This window comes from Sus scrofa, chromosome 6 (genome assembly GCF_000003025.6).
Source record: "Sus scrofa isolate TJ Tabasco breed Duroc chromosome 6, Sscrofa11.1, whole genome shotgun sequence".
In the NCBI taxonomy this organism is placed as follows: Eukaryota; Metazoa; Chordata; class Mammalia; order Artiodactyla; family Suidae; genus Sus; species Sus scrofa.
In genome coordinates, this window is record NC_010448.4 from 147,800,295 (window position 1) to 147,822,770 (window position 22,476).

The following is a 22,476-nucleotide window of genomic DNA, read 5'->3' on the forward strand; positions in this document are numbered from 1 at the left end:
CTATCATGTGTTAGACACAGAGTCTCACACATATTATTTAATGTCATCCCCCCGACCCCTTGTTTCTGGCCATGCCTGGGGCATGTGGGAGTTCCAGGCCAGGGATCGGACCCTTGCCACAAAACTGCTGCAGTGATAACGCTGGGTCCTTAACCAGCTGGGCCGCCAGGGAACACCTAATGTAATCCCTAAATGCTCATTTGAGATAGGCCCTAATATCCCACTTTCTCAGGTGAATAAACCAAGGCCAAAAGGAACTTGCTTATAGTCATACAATCAGTAAATGGCAAATTGGCTTTTTCAGAGTAGAATCACATCTTAGGAGGAGGGTAGGTTCTTAAGTTGGCACATCACTGGAAATCATTGGAAAGTACCTCTGGAGTTTCCATAGTGGCTCATCGATAACAAACCTGACTAGTGTCCATGAGGATGCGGGTTCCATCCCTGTTCTTGCTCAGTGGGTTAAGGATCGGTATTGCCATGAGCTGTGGTACAGGCGGTAGATGTGGCTCGGATCTGGTTGCTGTGGCTGTGGTGTAGGCTGGCAGCTGCAGCTCCAATTTGATCCCTCGCCTGGGAACTTCCATATGCCACAAGGGCAGCCATAAAAAGACCAAAAAAGACAACAACAACAACAACAACAAAAAGAAAAGCGAAAAGAAAAAAGAAAGAAAGGAAAAAGTACCTTTCTAGAGCCTCTGATTACATCCATTAAAGCTAGAGTTGCTTTGGTTCAAAACCAGAGCAGTAGGTGACTTACTTTCTAAACTATGGTGAATGAAATACATGGCTTTAAATAATAAAAACACGCTCTGCTAAGGAAAATGTTCAAATGCTCAAGTCCAAGGGATGGTGGGTTGATCGTGGCAAGAACAGACACTTATTCCTGCAATACACTCTCACTGGGTGACTGATGGACAGGATTCAGGATTTAAAGGGATATTTACCTCTTGTTAAATGTGAACAGCTAAACTTCTGTACATTAAACACTCTGTAAAGAGTAACCACATAAGCGAATTGAACCCAGATTTTTCTCCAACTTGAAAGCCCGTGATATTTCCATCATGCTTCATTTGGACTGACGCCATAAATATCTGTAAATTAGCTAAATGAAAATTCTTCCACCCATTTAAAATCTAGCAAAAATATGCATACGAGCATAAAAATCTGCATCTCTCTGGGACCACGCCCCCACCTGTGCAACAAAAAGAACCCTGTAGGAAGAAAAGCAAATGGCTCTTGATCACAAGTGGGCAGGTGGAAAAAGCTGGCTGGAGTGGCAAAGACTGAGAAAGGCATATACATGGGTAGGCATTCTCTTCCAGCTCCCACGAGAACATCTTTAAGAGCCCGATTCTGGCCTGTGTCACCATCATTGAAGATCGAGGTGACTGCTGTCCACTCAAAGAAAGCACCTTTGTTTAATTTGTGCTCACTTGATTAGAATATATGGGCTGGATGACAAGTTTTGCTGTTCAGACAATAGCAGGCGTATGCCTTACAGATGGTCTGTTAATGAAAACATGGAAAAGATCTGTTCTAAACGAATGTTTACTTGTTTATATGTGATGGAGCCAAACAGATAACCACGTCTTGAAAAGAAACCAATATTTGGCTGGCGGCAGGGCCCTGCTCATGATACTGAAACTCCACACAGTCCTGCTTCCAATGAGCGTGCGTTCGAAGAATACGGAATGTCAATCATTTGACATATAATGAGCACCGGTGAAAAGCACAAGTTAAGCAAGGAAAGCTGTCTCCCATAAATTTTAAAGCATCATTACAGATACCAGTCGAAATATGGCCTTTCTCGGTTGCTAGGGAAAAACAGCTACAGGAATTAAAACAACATGTTTGACTTGCCTCTCCACCCAGCATTTCACTGACATTTATAGCTTAAGGAACAAAACCTCAAAAGCCTGAAATATAAAACGCCCTAAATATATTTACAGGGATACTGACATTTTAGAGCATTCCTGGAAGATCAATTTTTTTTCAAAATGCCTTTTCATTTTTCAAGAGACTGCAAGGACAAAGTAGAAACAGCAACAAAACCATAACAACAACAACAGCAACAACAACAAAAACCTCTTGTGTAATTCTAAAGAGAGCCAAATACAAAAGGTAACCATCTCATGCCTTGATGCTTTTTTTTCCTTCACTAAAACTACTCTGTGCTTGGAAAACACTCTCTGATAGTAATAATTGGCAGGCCGTTGGTGCTACTTCTTTGACTGACTTAGGACTGGCATTTCTAGGAACGGCTGCTCTATGGAATCTAACATCTTTTTTTTCCAATTCTCTTCCCAAGCACCCTCATGGCCAAAACAGGGCTAGGCACTTTTGATTGACGCAATCACACGATAATCTTGTAAGTATTGTCTTCATTTTACAGACCAGAGGAGGAAGCGCAGGAAATCCGAGATGTCACAGCTAAAGAAGATATTCAAACCACAGCTTCCCTCCCATCGGAGGTCAAACTTTTGCCACTAATTCGTGGTGTCCACTCTTCTATTGAAATGTTCAAAATCTCCTTGAAGTGTTTTAAGAGCTGAGCCCAAAATTAAGGGAAATATTACCTGGAAGAATGGATTGTATGACTGATGGTCACTACATAGCCAGCTCCTCCAACATCTAAGTAAGGGCCGGTCAAGGAAATTAAACCTGGATTAGCTACTGCATGAAGATACCTATGGGGACGAAAGAAAGTCACGTTATTTTAGGGCATGAAGCACATTCTGTAAATGTCAAAGAAAAGACAGCTTGTAACCCTAAAACATATTATCAACTGTGTCTAGGTTCCATTCCTATTCAAAAGGATCCCTACCTTTTATGTCTGATGGTAGTAGCATCAACACAAGAGGTCAAGAAAATCTGAAATTCTCTTTTAAAGAAGACACTGAATTCAATATACATGTGAACTTTTAATACGCTCTATTAGTACAGATGTTTTAGTGGCTAAAATAAAAATGAGTAAGAGAGATAGAAACAACTTCAATGTGGCACATTAAAACGCACCTCGGGTTGGTAAGGATGGAGGAACAGGTGGTCACAGTAATAGCCGACTCACCATGACTCAGTTAATAAGCAGCCTGAGACTAGAAATCCTGTTTTTATGCCCAGGATGCTGTTTTACCACCTGACTAGCTCTTGTTTTTGACAAACAGAGTAAAAATAAAGCCCAGAGATAAAAAGGTGTTTTTCATGTGTCCCCATTTTTCATAGGTCACATAAGAGCTATAACTGGGTGCCATAATCACAGGCAGTGTCACCACTGTGGACACTACCTACAAGGTGGGGATCAAACTGCTAGGAACTGCAATGGCCAAGCATAAAGCAGTTCCATCTCAAAAGTGCCACAAAGAGCTACTGTTGACAGAGGAAACCCACAAAGCTATTGTTAATACTACATTTAAAAAACTCTTCAAAAACAGATTTTCATTGCCATCAAAGTATCTTCTTTAAATATGATCGCCTGAAGTTGCTTTATTCTATGTACTTATCATGTCCCTTCAGGATTGGGGGGAACCTTTGATCACGGAAGCCCCGAAAACTCACCATTGTCTTCGAGTGGGATCAAATGCTTTGTCCATGAGGGAACCAGGATAAATTCTGAGGACGCCATTGGGCGTTGCTATGTAACGGCGGACAATGTACGTATTCAGGCTACTCATTTCCATTTGTGTCATCCATTCATCTGTGACGTGGCTGGTAGCCATTACTTCATTTCTGACAGAGAACTGGGAAACAAAGGGAGACATAGCAGGGATCCTTTAAGACTCACATGAAAAGAGAACGGCCTGCTGGCAGAGCTTCCCAAAGCTCTCTTGCAGAGAAGCCAAGCCCAATTACTTCTTAAAAATCTTGCCACGGCAGATGGATACAGCCAAACTTGATGAAAACAAAAGCTTACTGAAATATAGCCAGTGGATGTGTGATTCTCTCAATTTTTCATCCTAGCTAGGCTGTCCATGTTTAAGAGGAAAGATCCTATAGTGCAGCATTAAACACACACATACACACACCCCTCCCCCGACCGCCCCCCCCCACTGAATCTCTGCTTCTTATACTTCATCGTACTTATCTCAACAGACAGTAGGGGCACTTTACTTCGTTCCCCTGGGAAAGTTCCACTGGTCTCTAACTCACACCCCCTACCTAGAAAATCCCTAGTGCATCTAAGGCCTGAAAGAGATTCTTCATCTGGCCCACAGGGCTTCTTAATCCATCAGAAGGGTCATCACCATCCAGCGTCCCCTGGGCCACCCTCTGCCTTTCTGGCTCTCCAGCTGAGAGGCACAGATCCAGAGCCCAGCTTTCCTCTTCAAAGAGTCACTGCCAGCACTCCCCCCCACCCCCGGGCCTGCAGAAATGGAGCCCCAGGCCAGCACTCACTTTGAGCCCCGGGTTGGCAATAAGGCGGGTGTTGTCGCTGAGATAGGCTGTGTAGTGTTCCACCATGCGCTTGGTCTCCGGCTGGCTGAGGTGTTCGTAGGGGGAGGAAAAGCTGCCAGCAGACAGCATGACAGTTGGACTTTCTGAAAGAGAAGCAAACAAAGCAGGCCTGAGAACACGGAGCCTGCATCTCAGGCTCCAACAAAGACACGACCAAGGCTCTGCCAACCTGCCAGCTGCGGTGGCTTAGGGGAAGTCTTCCGTAAGGAAAGCAAAGACCTCCACCCCGAAAGGAGCTGGGAAGGAAGAAGGCCAGATCCTCTCCCTGCAGGGAGTTTACAGTCGTGTGGGAACCTGAAGAGATGTAAGTGCTGAAAGTGGCAAATGTTCAACAAGCTCAGAACTACATATAACATCTCACACTTACTAGGCTCAGGGAAGTAGCATATGACATGGAGCCAGACGGGCTCAAACCTGGGTTCCACTGTTCCCTGGCTGTGTGATGTGATGGTAGTACATGTGGTGCTTTACTGTGCGGGGTGGGGGCAGGGGGGGTGGATATTAACACCAACCTACAGAGCAATGGTGAGAATTATATTGGTTAATATATGCAAAGCAAATGAGTTAACAGCTAAAACATTTTGAATAGTGTTTGCACATGTCAAGTGCATTGTACATATTAATTCTTCTTGTTCAGCTTAGTAGGATTATTGAGGAAGAAGGAAAAACTGAAGAGTTGATGGAGTTCCCGTCGTGGCGCAGTGGTTAACGAATCGGACTAGGAACCATGAGGCTGCAGGTTCGATCCCTGCCCTTGCTCAGTGGGTTAATGATCTGGCGGTGCCGTGAGCTGTGGTGTAGGCCGAAGATGCAGCTTGGATCCCGCGTTGCTGTGGCTCTGGCGTAGGCTGGCAGCTATAGCTCCGATTAGACCCCTTGCCTGGGAACCTCCATATGCCGTGGGAGCGGCCCAAGAAATGGCAAAAAGATAAAAAGACAAAAAAAAAAAAAAAAAAGAGTAGAGTTGATGCAAAAACCAACTAAAAAATATTTTCGCAGGTGGGGAACACCAAACATGATGTAAACAAAAGCTGTGTTCATGGAGTAGCTAACGTATACATATTTAATGGTTGGTCTTATCTAAGAGAAAAAGCCCAGAAATCCTCCTGATGAATGTTATGAAGCAAAAACCTTACATCTTTGTCTTTGAAATTTTCTTTCTTTTTTTTTTTTTTTTTTTTTTTTTTTTTTTTTTTTGGCTTTTTGCTATTTCTTTGGGCCGCTCCCGCGGCATATGGAGGTTCCCAGGCTAGGGGTCAAATCGGAGCTGTAGCTGCCAGCCTATGCCAGAGCCACAGCAACGCGAGATCCGAGCTGCGTCTGCAACCTACACCACAGCTCACGGCAACGCCGGATCCTTAACCCACTGAGCAAGGGCAGGGACCGAACCCGCAACCTCATGGTTCCTAGTTCGATTCGTTAACCACTGCGCCACGACGGGAACTCCCTGTCTTTGAAATTTTCTACTCTTCAGTTGTATATTTTTAGTTGTATATTTTTAAAAGCTGTAGAAAGCACTATCACCTGCCCTTCGTCATTTAAATCTGCAGGTCCTTTCCCATTGCTTTTGTTAGTTTTCACTCATGGTGTCTTCTTTGCTTGTGGCCTGGTTATCTCTGACTGTGCTGGGCATTGTACTTAAAAACAAAGTTGCATAGTTGTTGAGGCCCAACAGGATGGGAATATCTTCCTCCAGAAAGAACTGTTGCTTGATTCTGTCAGGTGCCACACCCCAGGATGAGGCAGGATGATAAGGCGGAAACCATTCCCAGTAAGGAGACAGGAGGCTGGCTCACGTGCTTTACAGTGAGACTTTGGCACTCGCCTGGTCCATGATAAGTTAATACGTGAGGTTCCTTAGACAACTCAGACCACAGGAATTGCAAGTTATGAGCAGATTTAGTTCCAGTTCACCCTTACCCTAAAGATACAGTCCTTTGGGACCTCTGCTAAAAGCATGCATGTGGGGGTGGTGGAAGGGAGCAGTTTCACTTATTAGTCTCTACCTTTTTGAGACCTTGAATTTGATTTCTGCCTCTCTCCCTTACCCTAAGAAGCTATCCAAAGCTAATTTCAGAGCTGTTTCTTCTGGATTGGTAAATATGTGCTCTGTAAAAGCAGCTTTCTTCTTTGGGTTCTTATATTCTCCTGGACTTTGTCCACTACTGATCAGGTTAGTTCTTGGATACTTTTTGAAAGGATTTTTGGATTTTTGGTTGAACTCAGTAGGAAGGATCAGAATTACCTAGTCTGCCTGTACCAGAAGATGCTGCTTCCAGGAATGCTGTCTCATTTAATTCTCATATCATTTTGGTATAGCCTGGGAGATAACTATTTTGTATATATCAAGAGGAAGAAAACCAGAGGTTGCCTGGAGCATGCTGCGAATTCATGTGCATATGCTCAGGGGGCTGCCTGTGCAAGATGTGCCAGGGACAGAGAGAACTGTCCTGGAATGCCAAGAGCTTAGGACCCAGGTGGAGAGACAAGACTGAAGAAAAAAAGAGGAAAATAATAAGATTAACACGGAAGTTCCCTTGTGGCGCAGTGGATTAAGGATCCAGCATTGCTGAAGCTGTGGTGTGGGTGAGATCCCTGGCCTGGGGACTTCCATGGGCCATGGGCGAGGCCAAAAGAAAAAAAGAAAAAGAATACAAGAATACAAGAAATACCTCAGCGACCAGAGTTGGGCCAGGGGAAGGGGAGAAGCGAGAACTTGGGGAGTGGGTGTTTCTTGTAGGGAAAGAGACTGGGCATTTTTGAAAAGGCTGGTACAGGAAGATGGATTGAAGGAGAGAAAAAAAACCCAGATAGAGGACCCGAAGCTTAAGGTCTAAGAGCTAGGCATATAGCTCATGTCCAAGACTCACGTATATACGTACTAGTGTACTTAACTGCACTGGATGGTGTACTCTTAAAATTTCTCTTTGTGCACCAAGAAAGACAATGTCCCTTCCTTCAGGTCTCTTGAAAGGAGGGAACTCTGACATGTATTTAACACCCTGCCTCAAAAATCCCCGTCATGAGTGAGATTAGATGGAAACCACTCATTTGCTATTGTTTCTCTTATTTTCCATTTCTTTTAAAAAAATTTTCAATTATCTTGCTTCATTTCATTACCAACTGATACTAAACTGCCCTCAGCGACCCCTCTAAACATTGTCCTGGGGGGATTCTATGGCCAACGTGAAGCTGGGTGGGCACAGGGGAAAGAGCACCCAGTAAAAGTTAGACACTGTCTGTATGACCCAGGATCAGACCGATAGTCCTGAGTAAAGTACCGGAGTTGATAAGCTCTCATTTTCTGAGCATCTCTGCAAGGTGCACTGTTCAACTAAAATACAGTGCTACCCCCAAATGCAATAAAATTTTCCAGTAGCCACATGAAGAAAAGCAAAAACAAACTAGTTAATCTTACTAGTTTATTTTGTGGAATCGAATATATCTAAAACATTTATCACTTTAACATGTAATCAATGCAAAAAATTAAGTATGAAAAAATTAAGTATGAAAATATACTTTTTCAGTAAATCTCAACTTGGTCTAGTCGTCTTTTTTTTTTTTTTTTTTTTTTTTTTGGGTCATTTCAGGGTCACAGCTGCAGCCTATGGAAGTTCCCAGTCTAGGGGTCAAATCGGAGTTGTAGCCCCAGCCTATACTACAGCCACAGCACTGTGAGATGTGAGCCGAGTCTGTGACCTACACCACAGCCCATGGCAATGCCAGATACTTAACCCACTGAGCAAGGCCAGGGATCAAATCTTCGTCCTCAAGGATGCTAGTGAGATTTGTTTCCACTGAGCCATGATGGGAACTCCAGGTCTAGTCATATTTTAAGGACTCGATAGCCACATGTGGCCAGTGGCTACCATATTGGACAGTGTAGGTATAAGGCATTATTATCCAAAGGAAATAAAAAATCTAGGCTTGGAGTTCCCAATGTGGTGCAATGGGCTTGGCAGCATCTCCTAGTGCCAGGACACAGGTTTGATCGTTGGCCTGGCACAGTGGGTTAGAGGGTCTGACATTACTGCAGTTGCGGCTGGGATCTGATGCCAGGTGTGGGAACGCTATATGCTGAGGGGCAGCCCCAAAAGAAACAATAACAGCAACAAAAACCCACTCCTCCCCCAAGCTTGCGCTTCTGTCTCATCAAGAAAAACCGCTGCACTTCACTGTATTGTTTAAAAATAGTGACCACCTTTTTATCAGCAGTGTAGTACTGTTCAGCTAGCTCCCATAGTAGCTAAAAGAATCATGCATATCTTAGCTTTGCAGGAAGCAGTTCTTAAAAATATGAATTAGGAGTTCCTGCTGTGGTAAAGTTGGTTAAGAATCCGATTGCAGTGGCTCCGGTGGCTGCGGAGGTGCAGGTTCAATCCCTAGTCCAGCGCAGTGGGTGAATGGATATGGCATTGCTGCAGCTGCAGCTCAGATTCAGTCTGTGGCCTGGGAGCCTCCATGGGCCATGGGTGCAGCCATAAAATCAAATGAATTAAAGACACACGTGCTCTTTTGCATAGAAATAAAAGGCAATCTTCCCCCCCCCCCCAAAAAAAAACAAGAAACCAAGAGATCCATGTAGACATCTCTGGCTCTCTCCAAGCTGGAATGTGCCATAGATGAGACTAATCAGTCTGGCCTGTTTTCTTGACCTCATATCCAGGCAGAAAGTCTGTGGGATGGAATTGAAGAGAGAAACCCAAATGCAAGCACTCTCATTTGGAACCTAGAGACAAGGGACTTTGGCTCTCTTCCCATCTGTGCCCCCTCTACTCGGTTTGCCAGCTGTCTAATGATTCATATTCACTGTCTGAACCCTAAGTATTTTACTTTTTTCTTTTTTGCTTTTTAGGACCGCAACTGTGGCACATGGAAGTTCCCAGGCTAGGGGTCAAATTGCAGGTGCAGTTGCCAGCCTACACCACAGCCACAGTCATGCCAGACCTAAGCCACATCTACGACCTATACCCCATCTGCGACCTACGCCCTAGCTCACAGCAATGCCAGATCCTTAACACACTGAGCAAGGTCAGGGATCGAACCTGTGTCCTCATTTCTGCTGAGCCATGATGGCAATTCCATACCCTAAGTATTTTCAACAGTGAAAGAGAGAATGCCGGTTCTACAGCACTGTAAGGATACTGGGCTGTACCGACAACATACTCCACAGACACCTCCTATGTGCCTGGCCCAGGGCGGCCCGCAATGAGAGGCGGCTGCAGGCTTGGAGAAGCATGAACCACATCTCAGCCTGGTTTCCTTGGAAAAGTTACGCATTTTGTTAAAGCCAACATCCTCACCTGTAATAGGTCAGTTCAGATGATGATGTAACACATGGGGCACATAACAAATATGAATTCCTTTTTGCTACCTTTGAATTATGGGCCTATTTCCTCAGCTCTTTTGAAGACTAGCTGTAGAATGCTAAAAGGATATACAGGTATGCGGCCCCCGGTCAACCTTTACCACGTCTCCACCTTCTACCCAGGATCCCTGTGGGTCCTCGTATCTGAGCTTGCCTCGAGTGACTCCCTTGGAGGGACACTCTTTGGGCCACTAAGACCCCTTTGCCCAGCACTAGCAGAAAGCTGCATGTGACTAAGGCAAGTCCAGCTCCCTTTCTTCAGCCTGGGAAAATTCTGCAATGAAATGTACACTCCAAAGCAACCTCCACACCGCAGACTAGGTTCAGGCTGGACTTTCACCTAAAATCAAACTCTCATTTGACTTCTCCTCCTTGATTGGCCTGTTTCCCTCACATCCTTGACAGTGGCTTCTTTTTTTTTTTTGTCTTTTTGCTATTTCTTTGGGCCGCTCCCACGGCATATGGAGGTTCCCAGGCTAGGGGTTGAATCGGAGCCGTAGCCACCGGCCTATGCCAGAGCCACAGCAACGCAGGATCCGAGCTGTGTCTGCAACCTACACCACAGCTCACGGCAACACCAGATCGTTAACCCACTGAACAAGGGCAGGGACCGAACCCGCAACCTCATGGTTCCTAGTCGGATTCGTTAACCACTGCGCCACGATGGGAACTCCTTTTTTTTTTTTTTTTTTTTTTTTTGTCTGACAGTGGCTTCTAAGAGGTCATCCTTAATGCATCACCCACCCACAAATCCTCCTCTCAGGGTCTGATGGAGCACCCGATACAAGGCAAGGCCTCGGATCGTTTTTGCAGGGGGATTGTCACATGGGCACCAGAGGCATTCAACTGCTGGATTTGAACCGCCGCTCGTGGTGAGCTGTGATGAGGAAGAGCACAGAGGGAGCTGAGATGGGCTGGGCTTTACCTAGAGTGGCCAGCTGTTTGAAGTGGAGACAAGCACTGGGCTGGCCCAAGAGGTCCAGCCGGTGGTACAGCAACTTGCTGCTGGGGACAGTGTTGAGGTTCTTCAGCTGTTTGACAGGTATTTCTGGTTGTATGACCACGATACAGAGAATAAAGGAGGTGTCTTGGACCTGGAAAAATAAAAGAAATTCGAGTACAGAACATGAACGTTCCTTCCTGGGGGTGTGACTTTGCCTACATTATCATCTCTGCCTTCTAATCCACAAGGAAAATATTCGATGAGTGAATGGAAGACGTGAAGATGGGCAGAAAGAGCCCCGCCAAAGGATTACACGTTTTATTTTCCTTCTTGATTGAGGAAAGTTAATGTAGGTAACAGAAAATCATGGAGCTAATGAAGGGAATAGAAAATAGTCCCTTTGAGGAGTTCCCGGTGTGGCACAGCGCAAATGAATCTAACTAGTATCCACAGGATGCAGATTTTTTTTTTTTTTGTCTTTTCTAGGGTCGCACCCTTGGCACATGGAGGTCCCCAGGCTAGGGGTCGAATCGGAGCTGTAGCTGCTGGCCTACGCCAGAGCCACAGCAACACGGGAGCCGAGCCACATCTGCGACCTACACCACAGCTCATGGCAATGCCAGATCCTTGACCCACGGAGCGAGGCCAGGGATCGAACCCGCAACTTCATGGTTCCTAATCAGATTCATTAACCACTGAGCCACGATGGGAACTCCAGGATGCAGATTTGATCCCTGGCCTTGCTCCATGGGTTAAGGATCTGACGTTGCTCTGAGCTGTGGTGTAGGTCACAGATGTGGCTCGGATCCCACTGCTGCTGTAGCTGTGATATAGGCGGGCAGCTCTGATTTGACCCATAGTCCGGGAATGCTATCTGCTATAGGTGGAGCCCTAAAAAGAAAACAAAACAAAAACCCAAACAACGACAACAAAAACCAAAAAAGAAAATAGTCCCTTGAATAGTGACCCTAGTCCTCTTCTGCTTATTTAAGCTGATGGATACAAGTTGGAACATGGCATAAGAATGCAATACTTACTTCTGCTTGGGTTTGAAATGCAGTTTAAAATATATAGTTGGTTTTGCAATGAGTGTCCTGAGAACTGCCTATTCTAAATGCTAATTATGACTTCACACAAGCAGCTCATATAGAATCTGGTTTACGCATTCTATTCCCAGCGAACGCTCTCCCTTCTCCCAGCTAGAGGTGACTAGAATCTGAGATTCGGAGCCAATTCTATGGCTCCCTTGCAAAGCTGGCCTGACTTGTCTTTTCTGGACCGGGAAAGGCACCTGTGTTGTAGCTGGGCCTAATTTAAGCTCATATATAGGGACAGGAGTACTTTCAAATTCACTTTGCTCCTAGAAACTGATGCTTGAATAAAATTTGGTGGAAAAAATGTCTATCAATGACTCAAAAGTTAAGTCAACCTACTTTGTACTAGATCGTTGATTTAAAAATATAAAAAAGCTAGGAGTTCCTGTTGTGGTGCAGCAGAAATGAATCCGACTAGTAACCACGAGGTGACGGGTTCGATCCCTAGCCTCGCTCAATGGGTTAGGTACCTGGTATTGCTGTGAGCTGTGGTGTAGGTCACAGACAAAGCTTGGATCCTGAATTGCTGTGGCTGTGGTACAGGCTGGCAGCTGTAGCTCCTATTCAACCCCTGGGAACCTCCACATGCTGTGTGTGGGGCCCTAAAAAGCAAAACACACACACACACACACACACACACACATATGGAAGATAAACTTCTGGAGGTCCATTCTATTAGGAGATGAATGGAATCTACTTAAAAGATGGTTTATAAATAAATGAAAAGAGCAATAACCAGCCAAGTCAGAGCCTAGGGATATTTAGAACCAAAGCAGCTCAAAGGATTTACTTATTGATCAAGGAGAAAATTTTTAACCAGGGTGGTTAGACTTAAGTGTAATATAGGGTTTATGAGAATGGTTGCAAAATATTTTTACACACAGGGAAAATTGGCATCTTCCTGGAACTGCTTTCAAGTACCGCTGCCAAAGATATTCAACTAGATTAGCAAATTAAATCTTCTTCCTCTATCTAACAAATTAGGAAGCAACAGAGTGGCATTCTGAAGTGGCATTTACATATTACTCCTCTTCCCATCGCACAGTCATGCTTTGAGTTTATTTCCTGTGTTCCATAGTCTAAAGAACCAAAAGACAAAAACTTTACCAGAATGACCAGAATATCTAATTTTATAATTGGGTCAATTCTGTAAGAGAAAAAAAACTTACCCCTAATATCTAAAAGGAAAACCTTATAAATTGTTCTTAACTGGAAAGGAAAACAGATTTCTTTTTTCTCTCTCTCTCTCTCTCTTTTTTTTTTTTTTTTGTCTTTCTATGGTGCACCCACAGCATGTGGAGCTTCCCAGGCTAGGAGTCAAATCGGAGCTACAGCTGCCAGCCTATGTCACAGCCACACCAACTGGGGAGCTGAGACTCGTCTGCAACCTACACCACAGCTCACAGCAATGCTAGATCCTTAACCCACTGGGCAAGGCCAGGGATTGAACCAGCGTCCTCATGGATCTTAGTCGGGTTCGTTAACCAGTGAGCCATGACGGGAATTCCCAGAAAACAGATTTCAAAACAAATCTTCCTATTGTGTTCTTAGCTGAAATAGTCTTTGCATTAAGGAACTATGTATAATCTACCTAGAAGAACTCTCCATGACTGGGGGAGTGTTTTCTGTTTGGTTTGTTTTCACTGATGGTCCTTGGGATTCATGTTCTGAAGTGAATCATGCCTGTGTAACACAGGAATATTGCAGTACCTTCCGACAGTCAATATAGCCTTCTATCAGAGCATGCAGCCTGCTCCAATGCTCCAAGATGGACTTGGGTTTCACAGTGACAGAGGAGTCATCTCTTAATGATGCTAACATATTCTCCTAGGTTACATTCAAATTAATTCAGTGAAATAATTCAGTATCTGATCTATCTCTGGATGCTAAGCAGTTTCACCAATTATGATCAACGTAATTAAACCTACTTAAATTATATTTAGTAAAAGAATCTACTTCCTGAGGACAAGATAAGTACCTATTTCTGCCACCCCCCCCAAGTTTAACTAAAGACAGCTGAAAAATTCTTGTTCTTATTGCTGGGTAACCAGACAAGCCTTCAAACTCATTTATTACCTCTTGAATTAATTAATTAATTATTCAATTGTTTTCCTTTTTACAAGGGCTGCACTTGTGGCATATGGAAGTTCCAGGGCTAGTCGAATCGGAGCTACAACTGCCGGCCTACACCACAGCCACAGCAACTCCAGATCTGAGCCACGGCTGTGACCTACAGCACACCTTGTGGCAATGCTGGATCCCCAACCCATTGAGGCCAGGGATTGAACCTGAATCCTTGTGAATACTAGCTGGGTTCTTAACCTGCTGAGCCACAACGGGAACTCTACCTCTTTAATTTTGTTTACTTCATAGTGATGTTCTTGACAATTTCAGAAGTCTGAGAAATTGAACATTTCTACCTGAAGTGATTGCATGATTATATCCACTTGGCTGAGCAGAGTGGCCAGAATTTACCAGTATCACTGAAGAATGGCTCTTCTTAAGAAGATACTACTTCTTTTCAAAATGCTAACATTAGGTATATTCATTGTACAAAGAAAGTCTTAAAATGCCTCCATTTCCTTTCTTCTCTGTTGGTGCCAACAAATGTTAGTGTAGCTATTTTCCCAGGATGTAACCAAGTTGCTTTCAATCACGATAAAGTAGGTAAATAATCGTCTATTTCAAATATAAAAGTATTTTTAAAATTCAGAATTCTTGCGTCTGACTCACTGTTTTTGATGTGAAAAGCAACTGGTCTTTATTTAAAAACTGTATATTTATAATAAGGGCAGACGGTGCAATTATTCTCAAAAACATTCCTGAAAACAAGCTGACTCGGAGAGTTTCAAAACAGACTTTAACCTGTTCCAAATCTGTATTATCAGTAAAATATCGGTAGCATTAGGCTTGTAAATGTAAGTTTCTCAAGTGGTTTCATTTATTATTTTGTTTACTTTTCATCTCCATGTTTAGAGATCACTGTTGCCATCTGATGTTTTAAGAACCAAACAAGAAAGTCAGAGGAGAGTCATGTGTAAAGGCATGTTGGCAACTCCTAATTCCTATCATTCCTATGCAGACATTGTTCAGAGTGGTTGAATTATTGGCATCCACTGCTAAGCTGGATGCTTGATGAGGGCAGAGAGAGTATCATTCTTCTTAGGCTTCTTAGCTCACAGTGTTCAATAAGCAGTTCTTAAAGGGTTGAAGAACCAGAGCCAGTTGGAGCCAATGACAGGTGAAGCTCCAGATGTAGCCTGCCAAGGGAATCTCAAGTATGACTGCATTTTAAGTTTAATGATTAATATTTGATGATAACAATCAAAGTCTGCTCTTTCTTTGGTCAATTACAGTATGTAGGGCCCGATGGGAGCACTGTTATACTCTGCTCGGAAGAGGGAGGAAAGGACAAAAACATAATTTAGATGGACAGTGTGTGTTAGATTCTATTTCTCTATGATTCTTCAGAAAGCTGAAGTGGATGCTACAGTTAGGGCCAAACTGTCAGTCTGCTTGTGATGCTTGGGAATAATCCAAATTCTAATCTAAATGCTTCTTCTCCTTGGAGAACGTCCAAAGAGGACATGTATGCATTCATGTTCTTTTAAACTTCCAACCTTCCTGATCTGAGTTGAAAAAGGATAAAAACAGGAGATCCCGGAGTTCTCGTTGTGACTCAGTGGTTAACGAATCTGACTAGGAACCATGAGGTTGCGGGTTCGATCCCTGGCCTTGCTCAGTGGGTTAAGAATCCGGCGTTGCCGTGAGCTATGGTGGAGGTTGCAGATGTGGCTCGAATTTGGCGCTGCTGTGGCTGTGGTGTAGGCCGGCAGGTACGGCTCCAATTCGACCCCTAGCCTGGGACCCTCCATATGCGGCGAGAGCGGCCCAAGAAATGGCAAAAAGACCAACCCCCCCCAAAAGAAAGAGAAGAAAAAGAAAAGGATAAAAACAAACTAGACACACTCTAATGTAAATGTGTATTAATAAGGGATTGTTTAAAGAAATCTGGGCCATCTATATAACGCAACATACAGAGCTGTTACAGTTTGTGTGTGCACACGGGCGCAGAGACACACACAGAAATACAGAAGTGCAGGCCTGTGTCTGGATAACCATTTTCTGGAATGTGATCAAAGGGGTTACTTCTGGGAGATGGGAGGTCAAAGTCTGGAAGGGACAGGGCAGAGTTCACTTTCCACCTTTTGTATTTTCTGTATATGGTTTGATTTCTTCATCGTGAACAATGACTGGTTTTATCAACCAAAGAAAACAAAAATATACAATTTCTATGGATCCTCTTCTTTGTCCAATCCCTTTAAAACTGATGAGTAGCATCGTCAGACAGAAGCTCTGCAGAATTCCTGCACCAGGAGGAAGAAGCATGAGAAGCCCCAAAGCTCCTCGGGAAGGCGGCCTTACTCTCACTTACCATCTTCCAGGCGTAGCTGACATTGTAGGCTTCCTTGCCAGTTTCCCGCAGCTTGTTTATGTGCCAGGACAGGGAGGAGTTCACAGGGACCGCGATAATCTGGCTGCCCAGAGGGAGGCTGCGTTGGCAAACAACATGAAATATTTCAGGCAAAAGATAAAATGAAGCACTTAATTAAAGGCCAGGAAGATGCTGGGAGTCAATGGCCACCTCCCGATTTTGAAAGGCAGTGAAGCTCATCGCGTTTGAAAGAGAGAACGTGAGACGTTCAAATCTGCAAAAGCACCGTCGGCTCGGAGCCAGCAACCTTCCTTGCTCTCTTCCCTGCCCCCACCCCCAATTCTAATTCTTTCCAGAGACTGACTTGTCTCAAACCACTCCGTCATTCGTTTACAACCGATGAGCACAAAGACCCATTTCTCGATACGTTACCCTCTGCCAAAATAATGTATCACGGTTGGAAAAAACCCGATCTGTTCCTTATTGCAGGAGAAAATGCCGGAGATGATTGTGCTGTCCACTTGGAATGGGCACTACTTTGCCAAGCTATTTTCTGGCATGCTCTACAGCTGATCCTCAACTTCACCTCTTAGTCTGCCAGCATTTTCTAATGTGGCATAACTGGAGTCTTTTTGAAAAAATGAGATAAGATATACCTGACTTTGCAACTAAAGGCAGTGGGAACATAAGAGTTTGATTTATGAGATGGGTTCCCCAAATGATGGTCCTAAGGGACCTTACCTATTTGACAAAATAAACAAAAACCGTGGCTATCATTCTTAGAGAAAAATTACGGAGTACCCTTTTGATAACATTAAAACAATTTATATATGTATTTTATATCCTATTATAAACAGTCATATGTGACTCCGGTGGGTCCTATTCTCGGAGGAAAACGAACGGCTATGACCCTCCCCTTCTCCTTACCTTAGGATATTTTGCCGAACCAACTCAAATTTGGGGATGTTTTCATAATGAATGATGTCAGTGTGAAGGGGGGGTTCTGAGAGTAAGTATGGTCTGGTAAGAGATGGGTGCATAAGTGTATACCCTGAAATAAGAAAACAAAGACACATGCTATGGGAAACATATTGGAGGAAGTACTGATGCTAACAAGGTGCCCTTCACAGGTCTCAAATAGGGGCTCCTTTGGGATCAAGGCCCAGCACTCAACTTCTTGGTCTGTAATACACCTGTGCATTTAAACTGACTTTGTTTTAAGTGTCCCTGAAGTGTAGAAAGATGTCTTAAACGACCAAAACATCTGTCGAATAAAAAAAGAGAATATTTTGGAGGTACTTCTCATTTGCTTTCCATTTTGTAACATATTCTAGCCTATTACATGAAACGTAGGGCCAGCAAGTCTGAAGAAAACAGTATAGACAAGACCAAACCAAATCAAGCCAAACCAAAAAACCAAAAACCCCCAAGGATCACATTTTATGTGTTATTCAATCCTCAAGTCTAATTTCCTGAGGATACAAGTACCTATTACCTACCCCTCAACACAAAATTCAAAAGAAACAAATGTATCATTTTTAGTTTCATTCTGCCATCTCTGTGGTGTTCTATGACAAATGAGTAATCTTGGTGGCACATTTTTTCTACAAGTACTATCATTTCCCACTTTGCTAGGATCAGAATAGCTACAGATTATTTCTTCAGGATGTTAAAGAAATCATTCGTTCCTACAATTAAGTTTTAGCAGATTACCTTTGTCATCTATCAGAAAAGTATAGGAAGCCAGAGAGTCTTGGTAATACGTCACATCTTCAAGGATGTAGGCCAGGTTCACATCCACGCCAACAATTCCCAGAAGGAGGTTCCCAAAATAACAGGGCTTACTCACAGTCATTATCAAACCTATGGGTTAAAAACAAACAAAATTCATTCAGAATGGATAAGCCATGAGGTCCTAAGGTATAACACAGGGAATGGCCAAGCTCTTGGCACAGTCAATGATGGAAGATAATATAAGAAAAGGAATGTCAGGAGTTCCCGTCGTGGTGCAGTGGTTAACGAATCTGACTAGGAACCATGAGGTTGCGGGTTTGATCCCTGCCCTTGCTCAGTGGGTTAAGGATCTGGTGTTGCTGTGAGCTGTGGTGTAGGTGGCAGATGCGGCTCGGATCTGGCATTGCTGTGGCTCTGGCGTAGGCCAGTGGCTACAGCTCTGATGAGACCCCTAGCCTGGGAACCTCCATATGCCGTGGGAGCGGCCCAAGAAATGGCAAAAAAAAAAAAAGAAGAGAAAAGGAATGTATATATATTTGTATGACTGGATCACTTTGCTGTAAGTCAACCATAATTTAAAAAAAGATTCAAAAGATAGTGGAGAAGGCACTGAAGTTCTCGAGGGGACTGTGAGGGCCATCTCAATCCACTCTGAGCAAAGGTTTCCTGTGGATCCAGAAACTAAGCGCTGCGTTGCAGACAGCACAGGTGACTCAGAGAGGAGGGAAAAGAGAGTCTTTTTTCCGGGGGGAGGGGTCAGATAGTTTAGTTCACTTACATGGAGATGATCTGTACATTTTCCACTATTTTTTTCACCTAAGAGGATATGTCATTTCAGATCACTGTCAAACATCAGCAGCACTTAGTGTGGCATTCTACTTCCTGAAGTGAGGAAGGTGCAGCTGAATTTGAAAGACCACTGGACAAGGAGGAATCTAAATATCTGGCTTCTAGCCCAGCTGTGTCCCTTATGTATCCACTCCTGTGACACTGGATATAACTTCTTCGAGCCTTGAATTTCACGTCTGTTTAAAGGACAGAGCACTAACTGCCCTCCTAATTTCGAGGGGTTATTTAATCAAAGAGATTACAGATAAAGGAAAGTTTATAAGGTGCTGTATTTTATTCATGTATCCTGCCAAAAAAGAGGACTTTGTTGAGAAAAAGATCTAGAACAGGACAGAACCTTATTATCTGACCACTTAGAACTCCGAGTAGCTAAAGGAGATTCTAAGGTTCCAAAGGAAAAGTACTTCTAATCACTGGGGCCAGCAGTTGGTAAACTTTTATACAAAGGATCAGAGAGTAAATATTTTAGGCTTTGTGAGCCATACAGTCTCTGTTGCATATACTTGTTTGTTTCTTTGTTTCAATAAAACTTGAAAAAATATAGAAACCATTCTTAGCTCAGACACTATACAAAAGCAACAGAAGAAGGGAAAGAAAAAGCAGGCGGAGGAGGAGGTACAGGAGACGGTGTGGCTAGTGATCAATGCACGTCCCTGAGCAGCAGGCCAGCTGAGCTCCCCGCTAGTTCTACTAATGAGTTGGTTAGGTTGTGCCACCCCTTTGAACATGTCTCCTCGTGTATCAGATGGGGCGCTGAGACAGCGATCTTTAGGATCTGAGCAATTCTACAGTCCCATGGCTCTACATAAAACTCAGAACAAAAAAAAATGGTTAGTTTCTCTCCATCATGCTCTTGTATTTTCCTGTGCTTGATGACACGTTCATGCCTTAGCCGCCCATGAGACATCTATTCTATCAACACCCAGGAAAGGGATTTAGATCATCTTAACTTCTACAGAGAGAATTGTGTCTAACGTTCATTCAAAGTTTTACTGAGTTGCTGGGATTGCAAAGGCCAATTAAATGTATCACTTGTGGAGTTCCCGCTGTGGCACAATGGGACTGACAGTGTCTCTTTAGTGCCAGGATTCGTTTGATTCCCTTGCCCAGCACAGTGTGTGATTAAGGACTGGGTGTTGCTGCAGGTATGGTGTAGGTGCAGCTTGGGCTTGGATTGGATCCCTAGCCTGGGAACTCCATATGCCTTGGGGCAGCAGCAAAAGAAAAAAAAAAAAATGTATCACTTGGTAGGAAGAAGTGGCTACAACACTGAAGAACCTTGTGAAAAGTTATGCCCAGTTGTAAGATAGTTTCTGGGGATGTAACATACAGTATGGGGACAAGGGTTGACCATACAGTATTGCATATTTGAAGGTTCTCAACACAAGAAAAAAAAAATGTAACTATGTGAGGTGATAGATATTAACTAAGCTTAGAGTGGTAACTATTTAGCAATATATGCATATATCAAATCATTATGTTGTAAACCTAAAACTAATGCTATGCTATATGTCAATTATATCTCAATAAGACAGGAAAAAAGAAAAGTTATGCAGTGGGTGTCTAGAATAATTTCAGAAGCATTCTTTAAGCAGTCAATGTGTAGAATTCTGGGAGTTTGGGGTTAGCAGATGCAACTATTTCATCTAGAATGGATGAGCAATGAGGTCCTGCTGTTTAGCATAGGGAATATATCCAATCACTTATGATAGAACATGACTGGAAGATAAAATGAGAAAAAGAATGTATATATATGTATGACTAGGTCGTCTTGCTGTATAGTAGAAATTGACAGAACATTGCAAAGCAACTATAAAGAAATGAGATACAGCAAAAAAAAAAAAAAAAAAAAAGAGAAAACATGTAGAATGCTACTAATTTTAAAGCCTTTAAAAATAATAGTTATTTAGGAAGGTTTTTTTTTTTTAATTTTTATTATTTAAGAAAAATTTTTAAGGCCATAGCTGTGGCATATGGAAGTTCCAAGGCTAAGGGTCCAATTGGAGCTGCAGCTGTCAGCCTATACCACAGCCACAGCAACTCGGGATCCGAGCCGTGTCTACAACCTACACTGCAGCTCATGGCAATGCCGGATCCCTAACCTACTGAACGAGGTCAAGGGATTGAACCTACATCTTCATGGATACTAGTCGGGTTCATTACCACTGAGCCACAAGGGAACTCCAAGGTTTGAAAAATGCATTTTGGAGGAGGTTCTGGCTCAGGTACCCCCAGACAAAGGGGTTATAAGTGACGAGAGCAGCGCTGTGACAGCCAGTAAAGAGGCAGGGGTCACAGTCTGCATGCCACATCTCCCTGGGCGTTCGTCTAAGATTAATGCTGTTTTCATAGAGCAGTAAAGTACCCCACAAATACTCGGAAACCACACGCTCACTTCAGGCTTCTATTCTCTAGATTCGCTGAGAAAAAGCCTGATAAAAGAAACGCAGTCTTACTTTTCAATTATCAATCTGGACAGAAGACTCTTTATCCCATTGTGGCAACGTATGCTAAGCTCTTACTACATTTAATGAAATTCCCCAATGTCCTCCCTACTTTAACATAAAGCACAGAGACTAGACTTGCATTTAATTCAATTAATTTATTTACTGTTTCCCCTTTTTAAGTTTTTTTTTTCCCCCAGCTGTGCCATGCAGCAGCTTGATGTGGGATCTCAGTTCCTAAACCCAGCGCTCAGCAGTGAAAGTACAAAGATCTAACCACTAGACTATCAGGGAACTCTCTAGACTTGCATTTTAAAAGAAATATATCAAGTAACTGACAGTTTAATCAGGGGGGGTTCTGAATTAGAGCCATATAAACATGAGTTTCCCTAGACTTAGTGTCCCCTTGTCATGGAGTTAGAGGAGGTGTCACCCAGTAATTCTAAGGACTGAAAATACAAAGCTGAAAATGATGCACTCCCTCTAGTAGGAGTGCAAAAGACCAGTAAACCCATCATTGCAACCCCTACATAGGATTCATAAAAAACAGGCCCTAAGGATTAAACTTTGGAAAGCATCAGCCAACAGGGAAATGAAGGCTTGCACATACGTTAATTTAAAGCATTCACAGTGGCTCTCTGGGTGGCAGAGTACATTTCAGAAAGGGCCCTACTCTACCTGGTGCCACTAACAGTAACAGAATTTGACAGCATAATCCTGTGCGCTTGTACAGGACTCAGTTTCTACATGTCTCTGCTCCTTTCACACAGAATGATCATGATTCATTGGTCTGTCTTTCTCTTATCAGATCACAATGCTGGTGGAGGGTGAGATATGGGCCTAACCCATCAGGGCCTGACACAACGCTTGGCAGGCCCTCAGTCATGGTGGTGAAGGGCATACAAGGTCCCTCACATTTAAGACTTGACATTTCCTTCTAAAAGAAATGACCTTACCTAAAGGTGGGCGTTTCTATTCTATACATACCCGTGGGCCCTTCCAGAAAAAGGACTGAGAAAATATTGAAGTGCAGCAGTGGCCACCATATTTCTTCCTTGTAAGAAAGAACACGTTTAGCGAAAATTTCTAGAAAACACAGTCTCTATAAGGCTTGTTACTTTGATACATGAGTTTTCTCTGAATAGCTATTAGAG

At 43.4% G+C, this 22,476-nt stretch overlaps 1 protein-coding gene across 1 annotated transcript in view; it reads right to left on the reverse strand.

The window, feature by feature from the left end:
• CACHD1 (cache domain containing 1) overlaps window positions 1–22,476 on the reverse strand; it is a 235,983-nt gene that overhangs the window by 25,361 nt on the left and 188,146 nt on the right. The window contains 7 exon segments of the mRNA XM_021096540.1: window positions 2,580–2,690; window positions 3,559–3,740; window positions 4,396–4,538; window positions 10,749–10,917; window positions 16,296–16,413; window positions 17,223–17,346; window positions 18,009–18,158. Of these exon segments, the coding sequence (XP_020952199.1) occupies window positions 2,580–2,690; window positions 3,559–3,740; window positions 4,396–4,538; window positions 10,749–10,917; window positions 16,296–16,413; window positions 17,223–17,346; window positions 18,009–18,158 (997 nt within the window).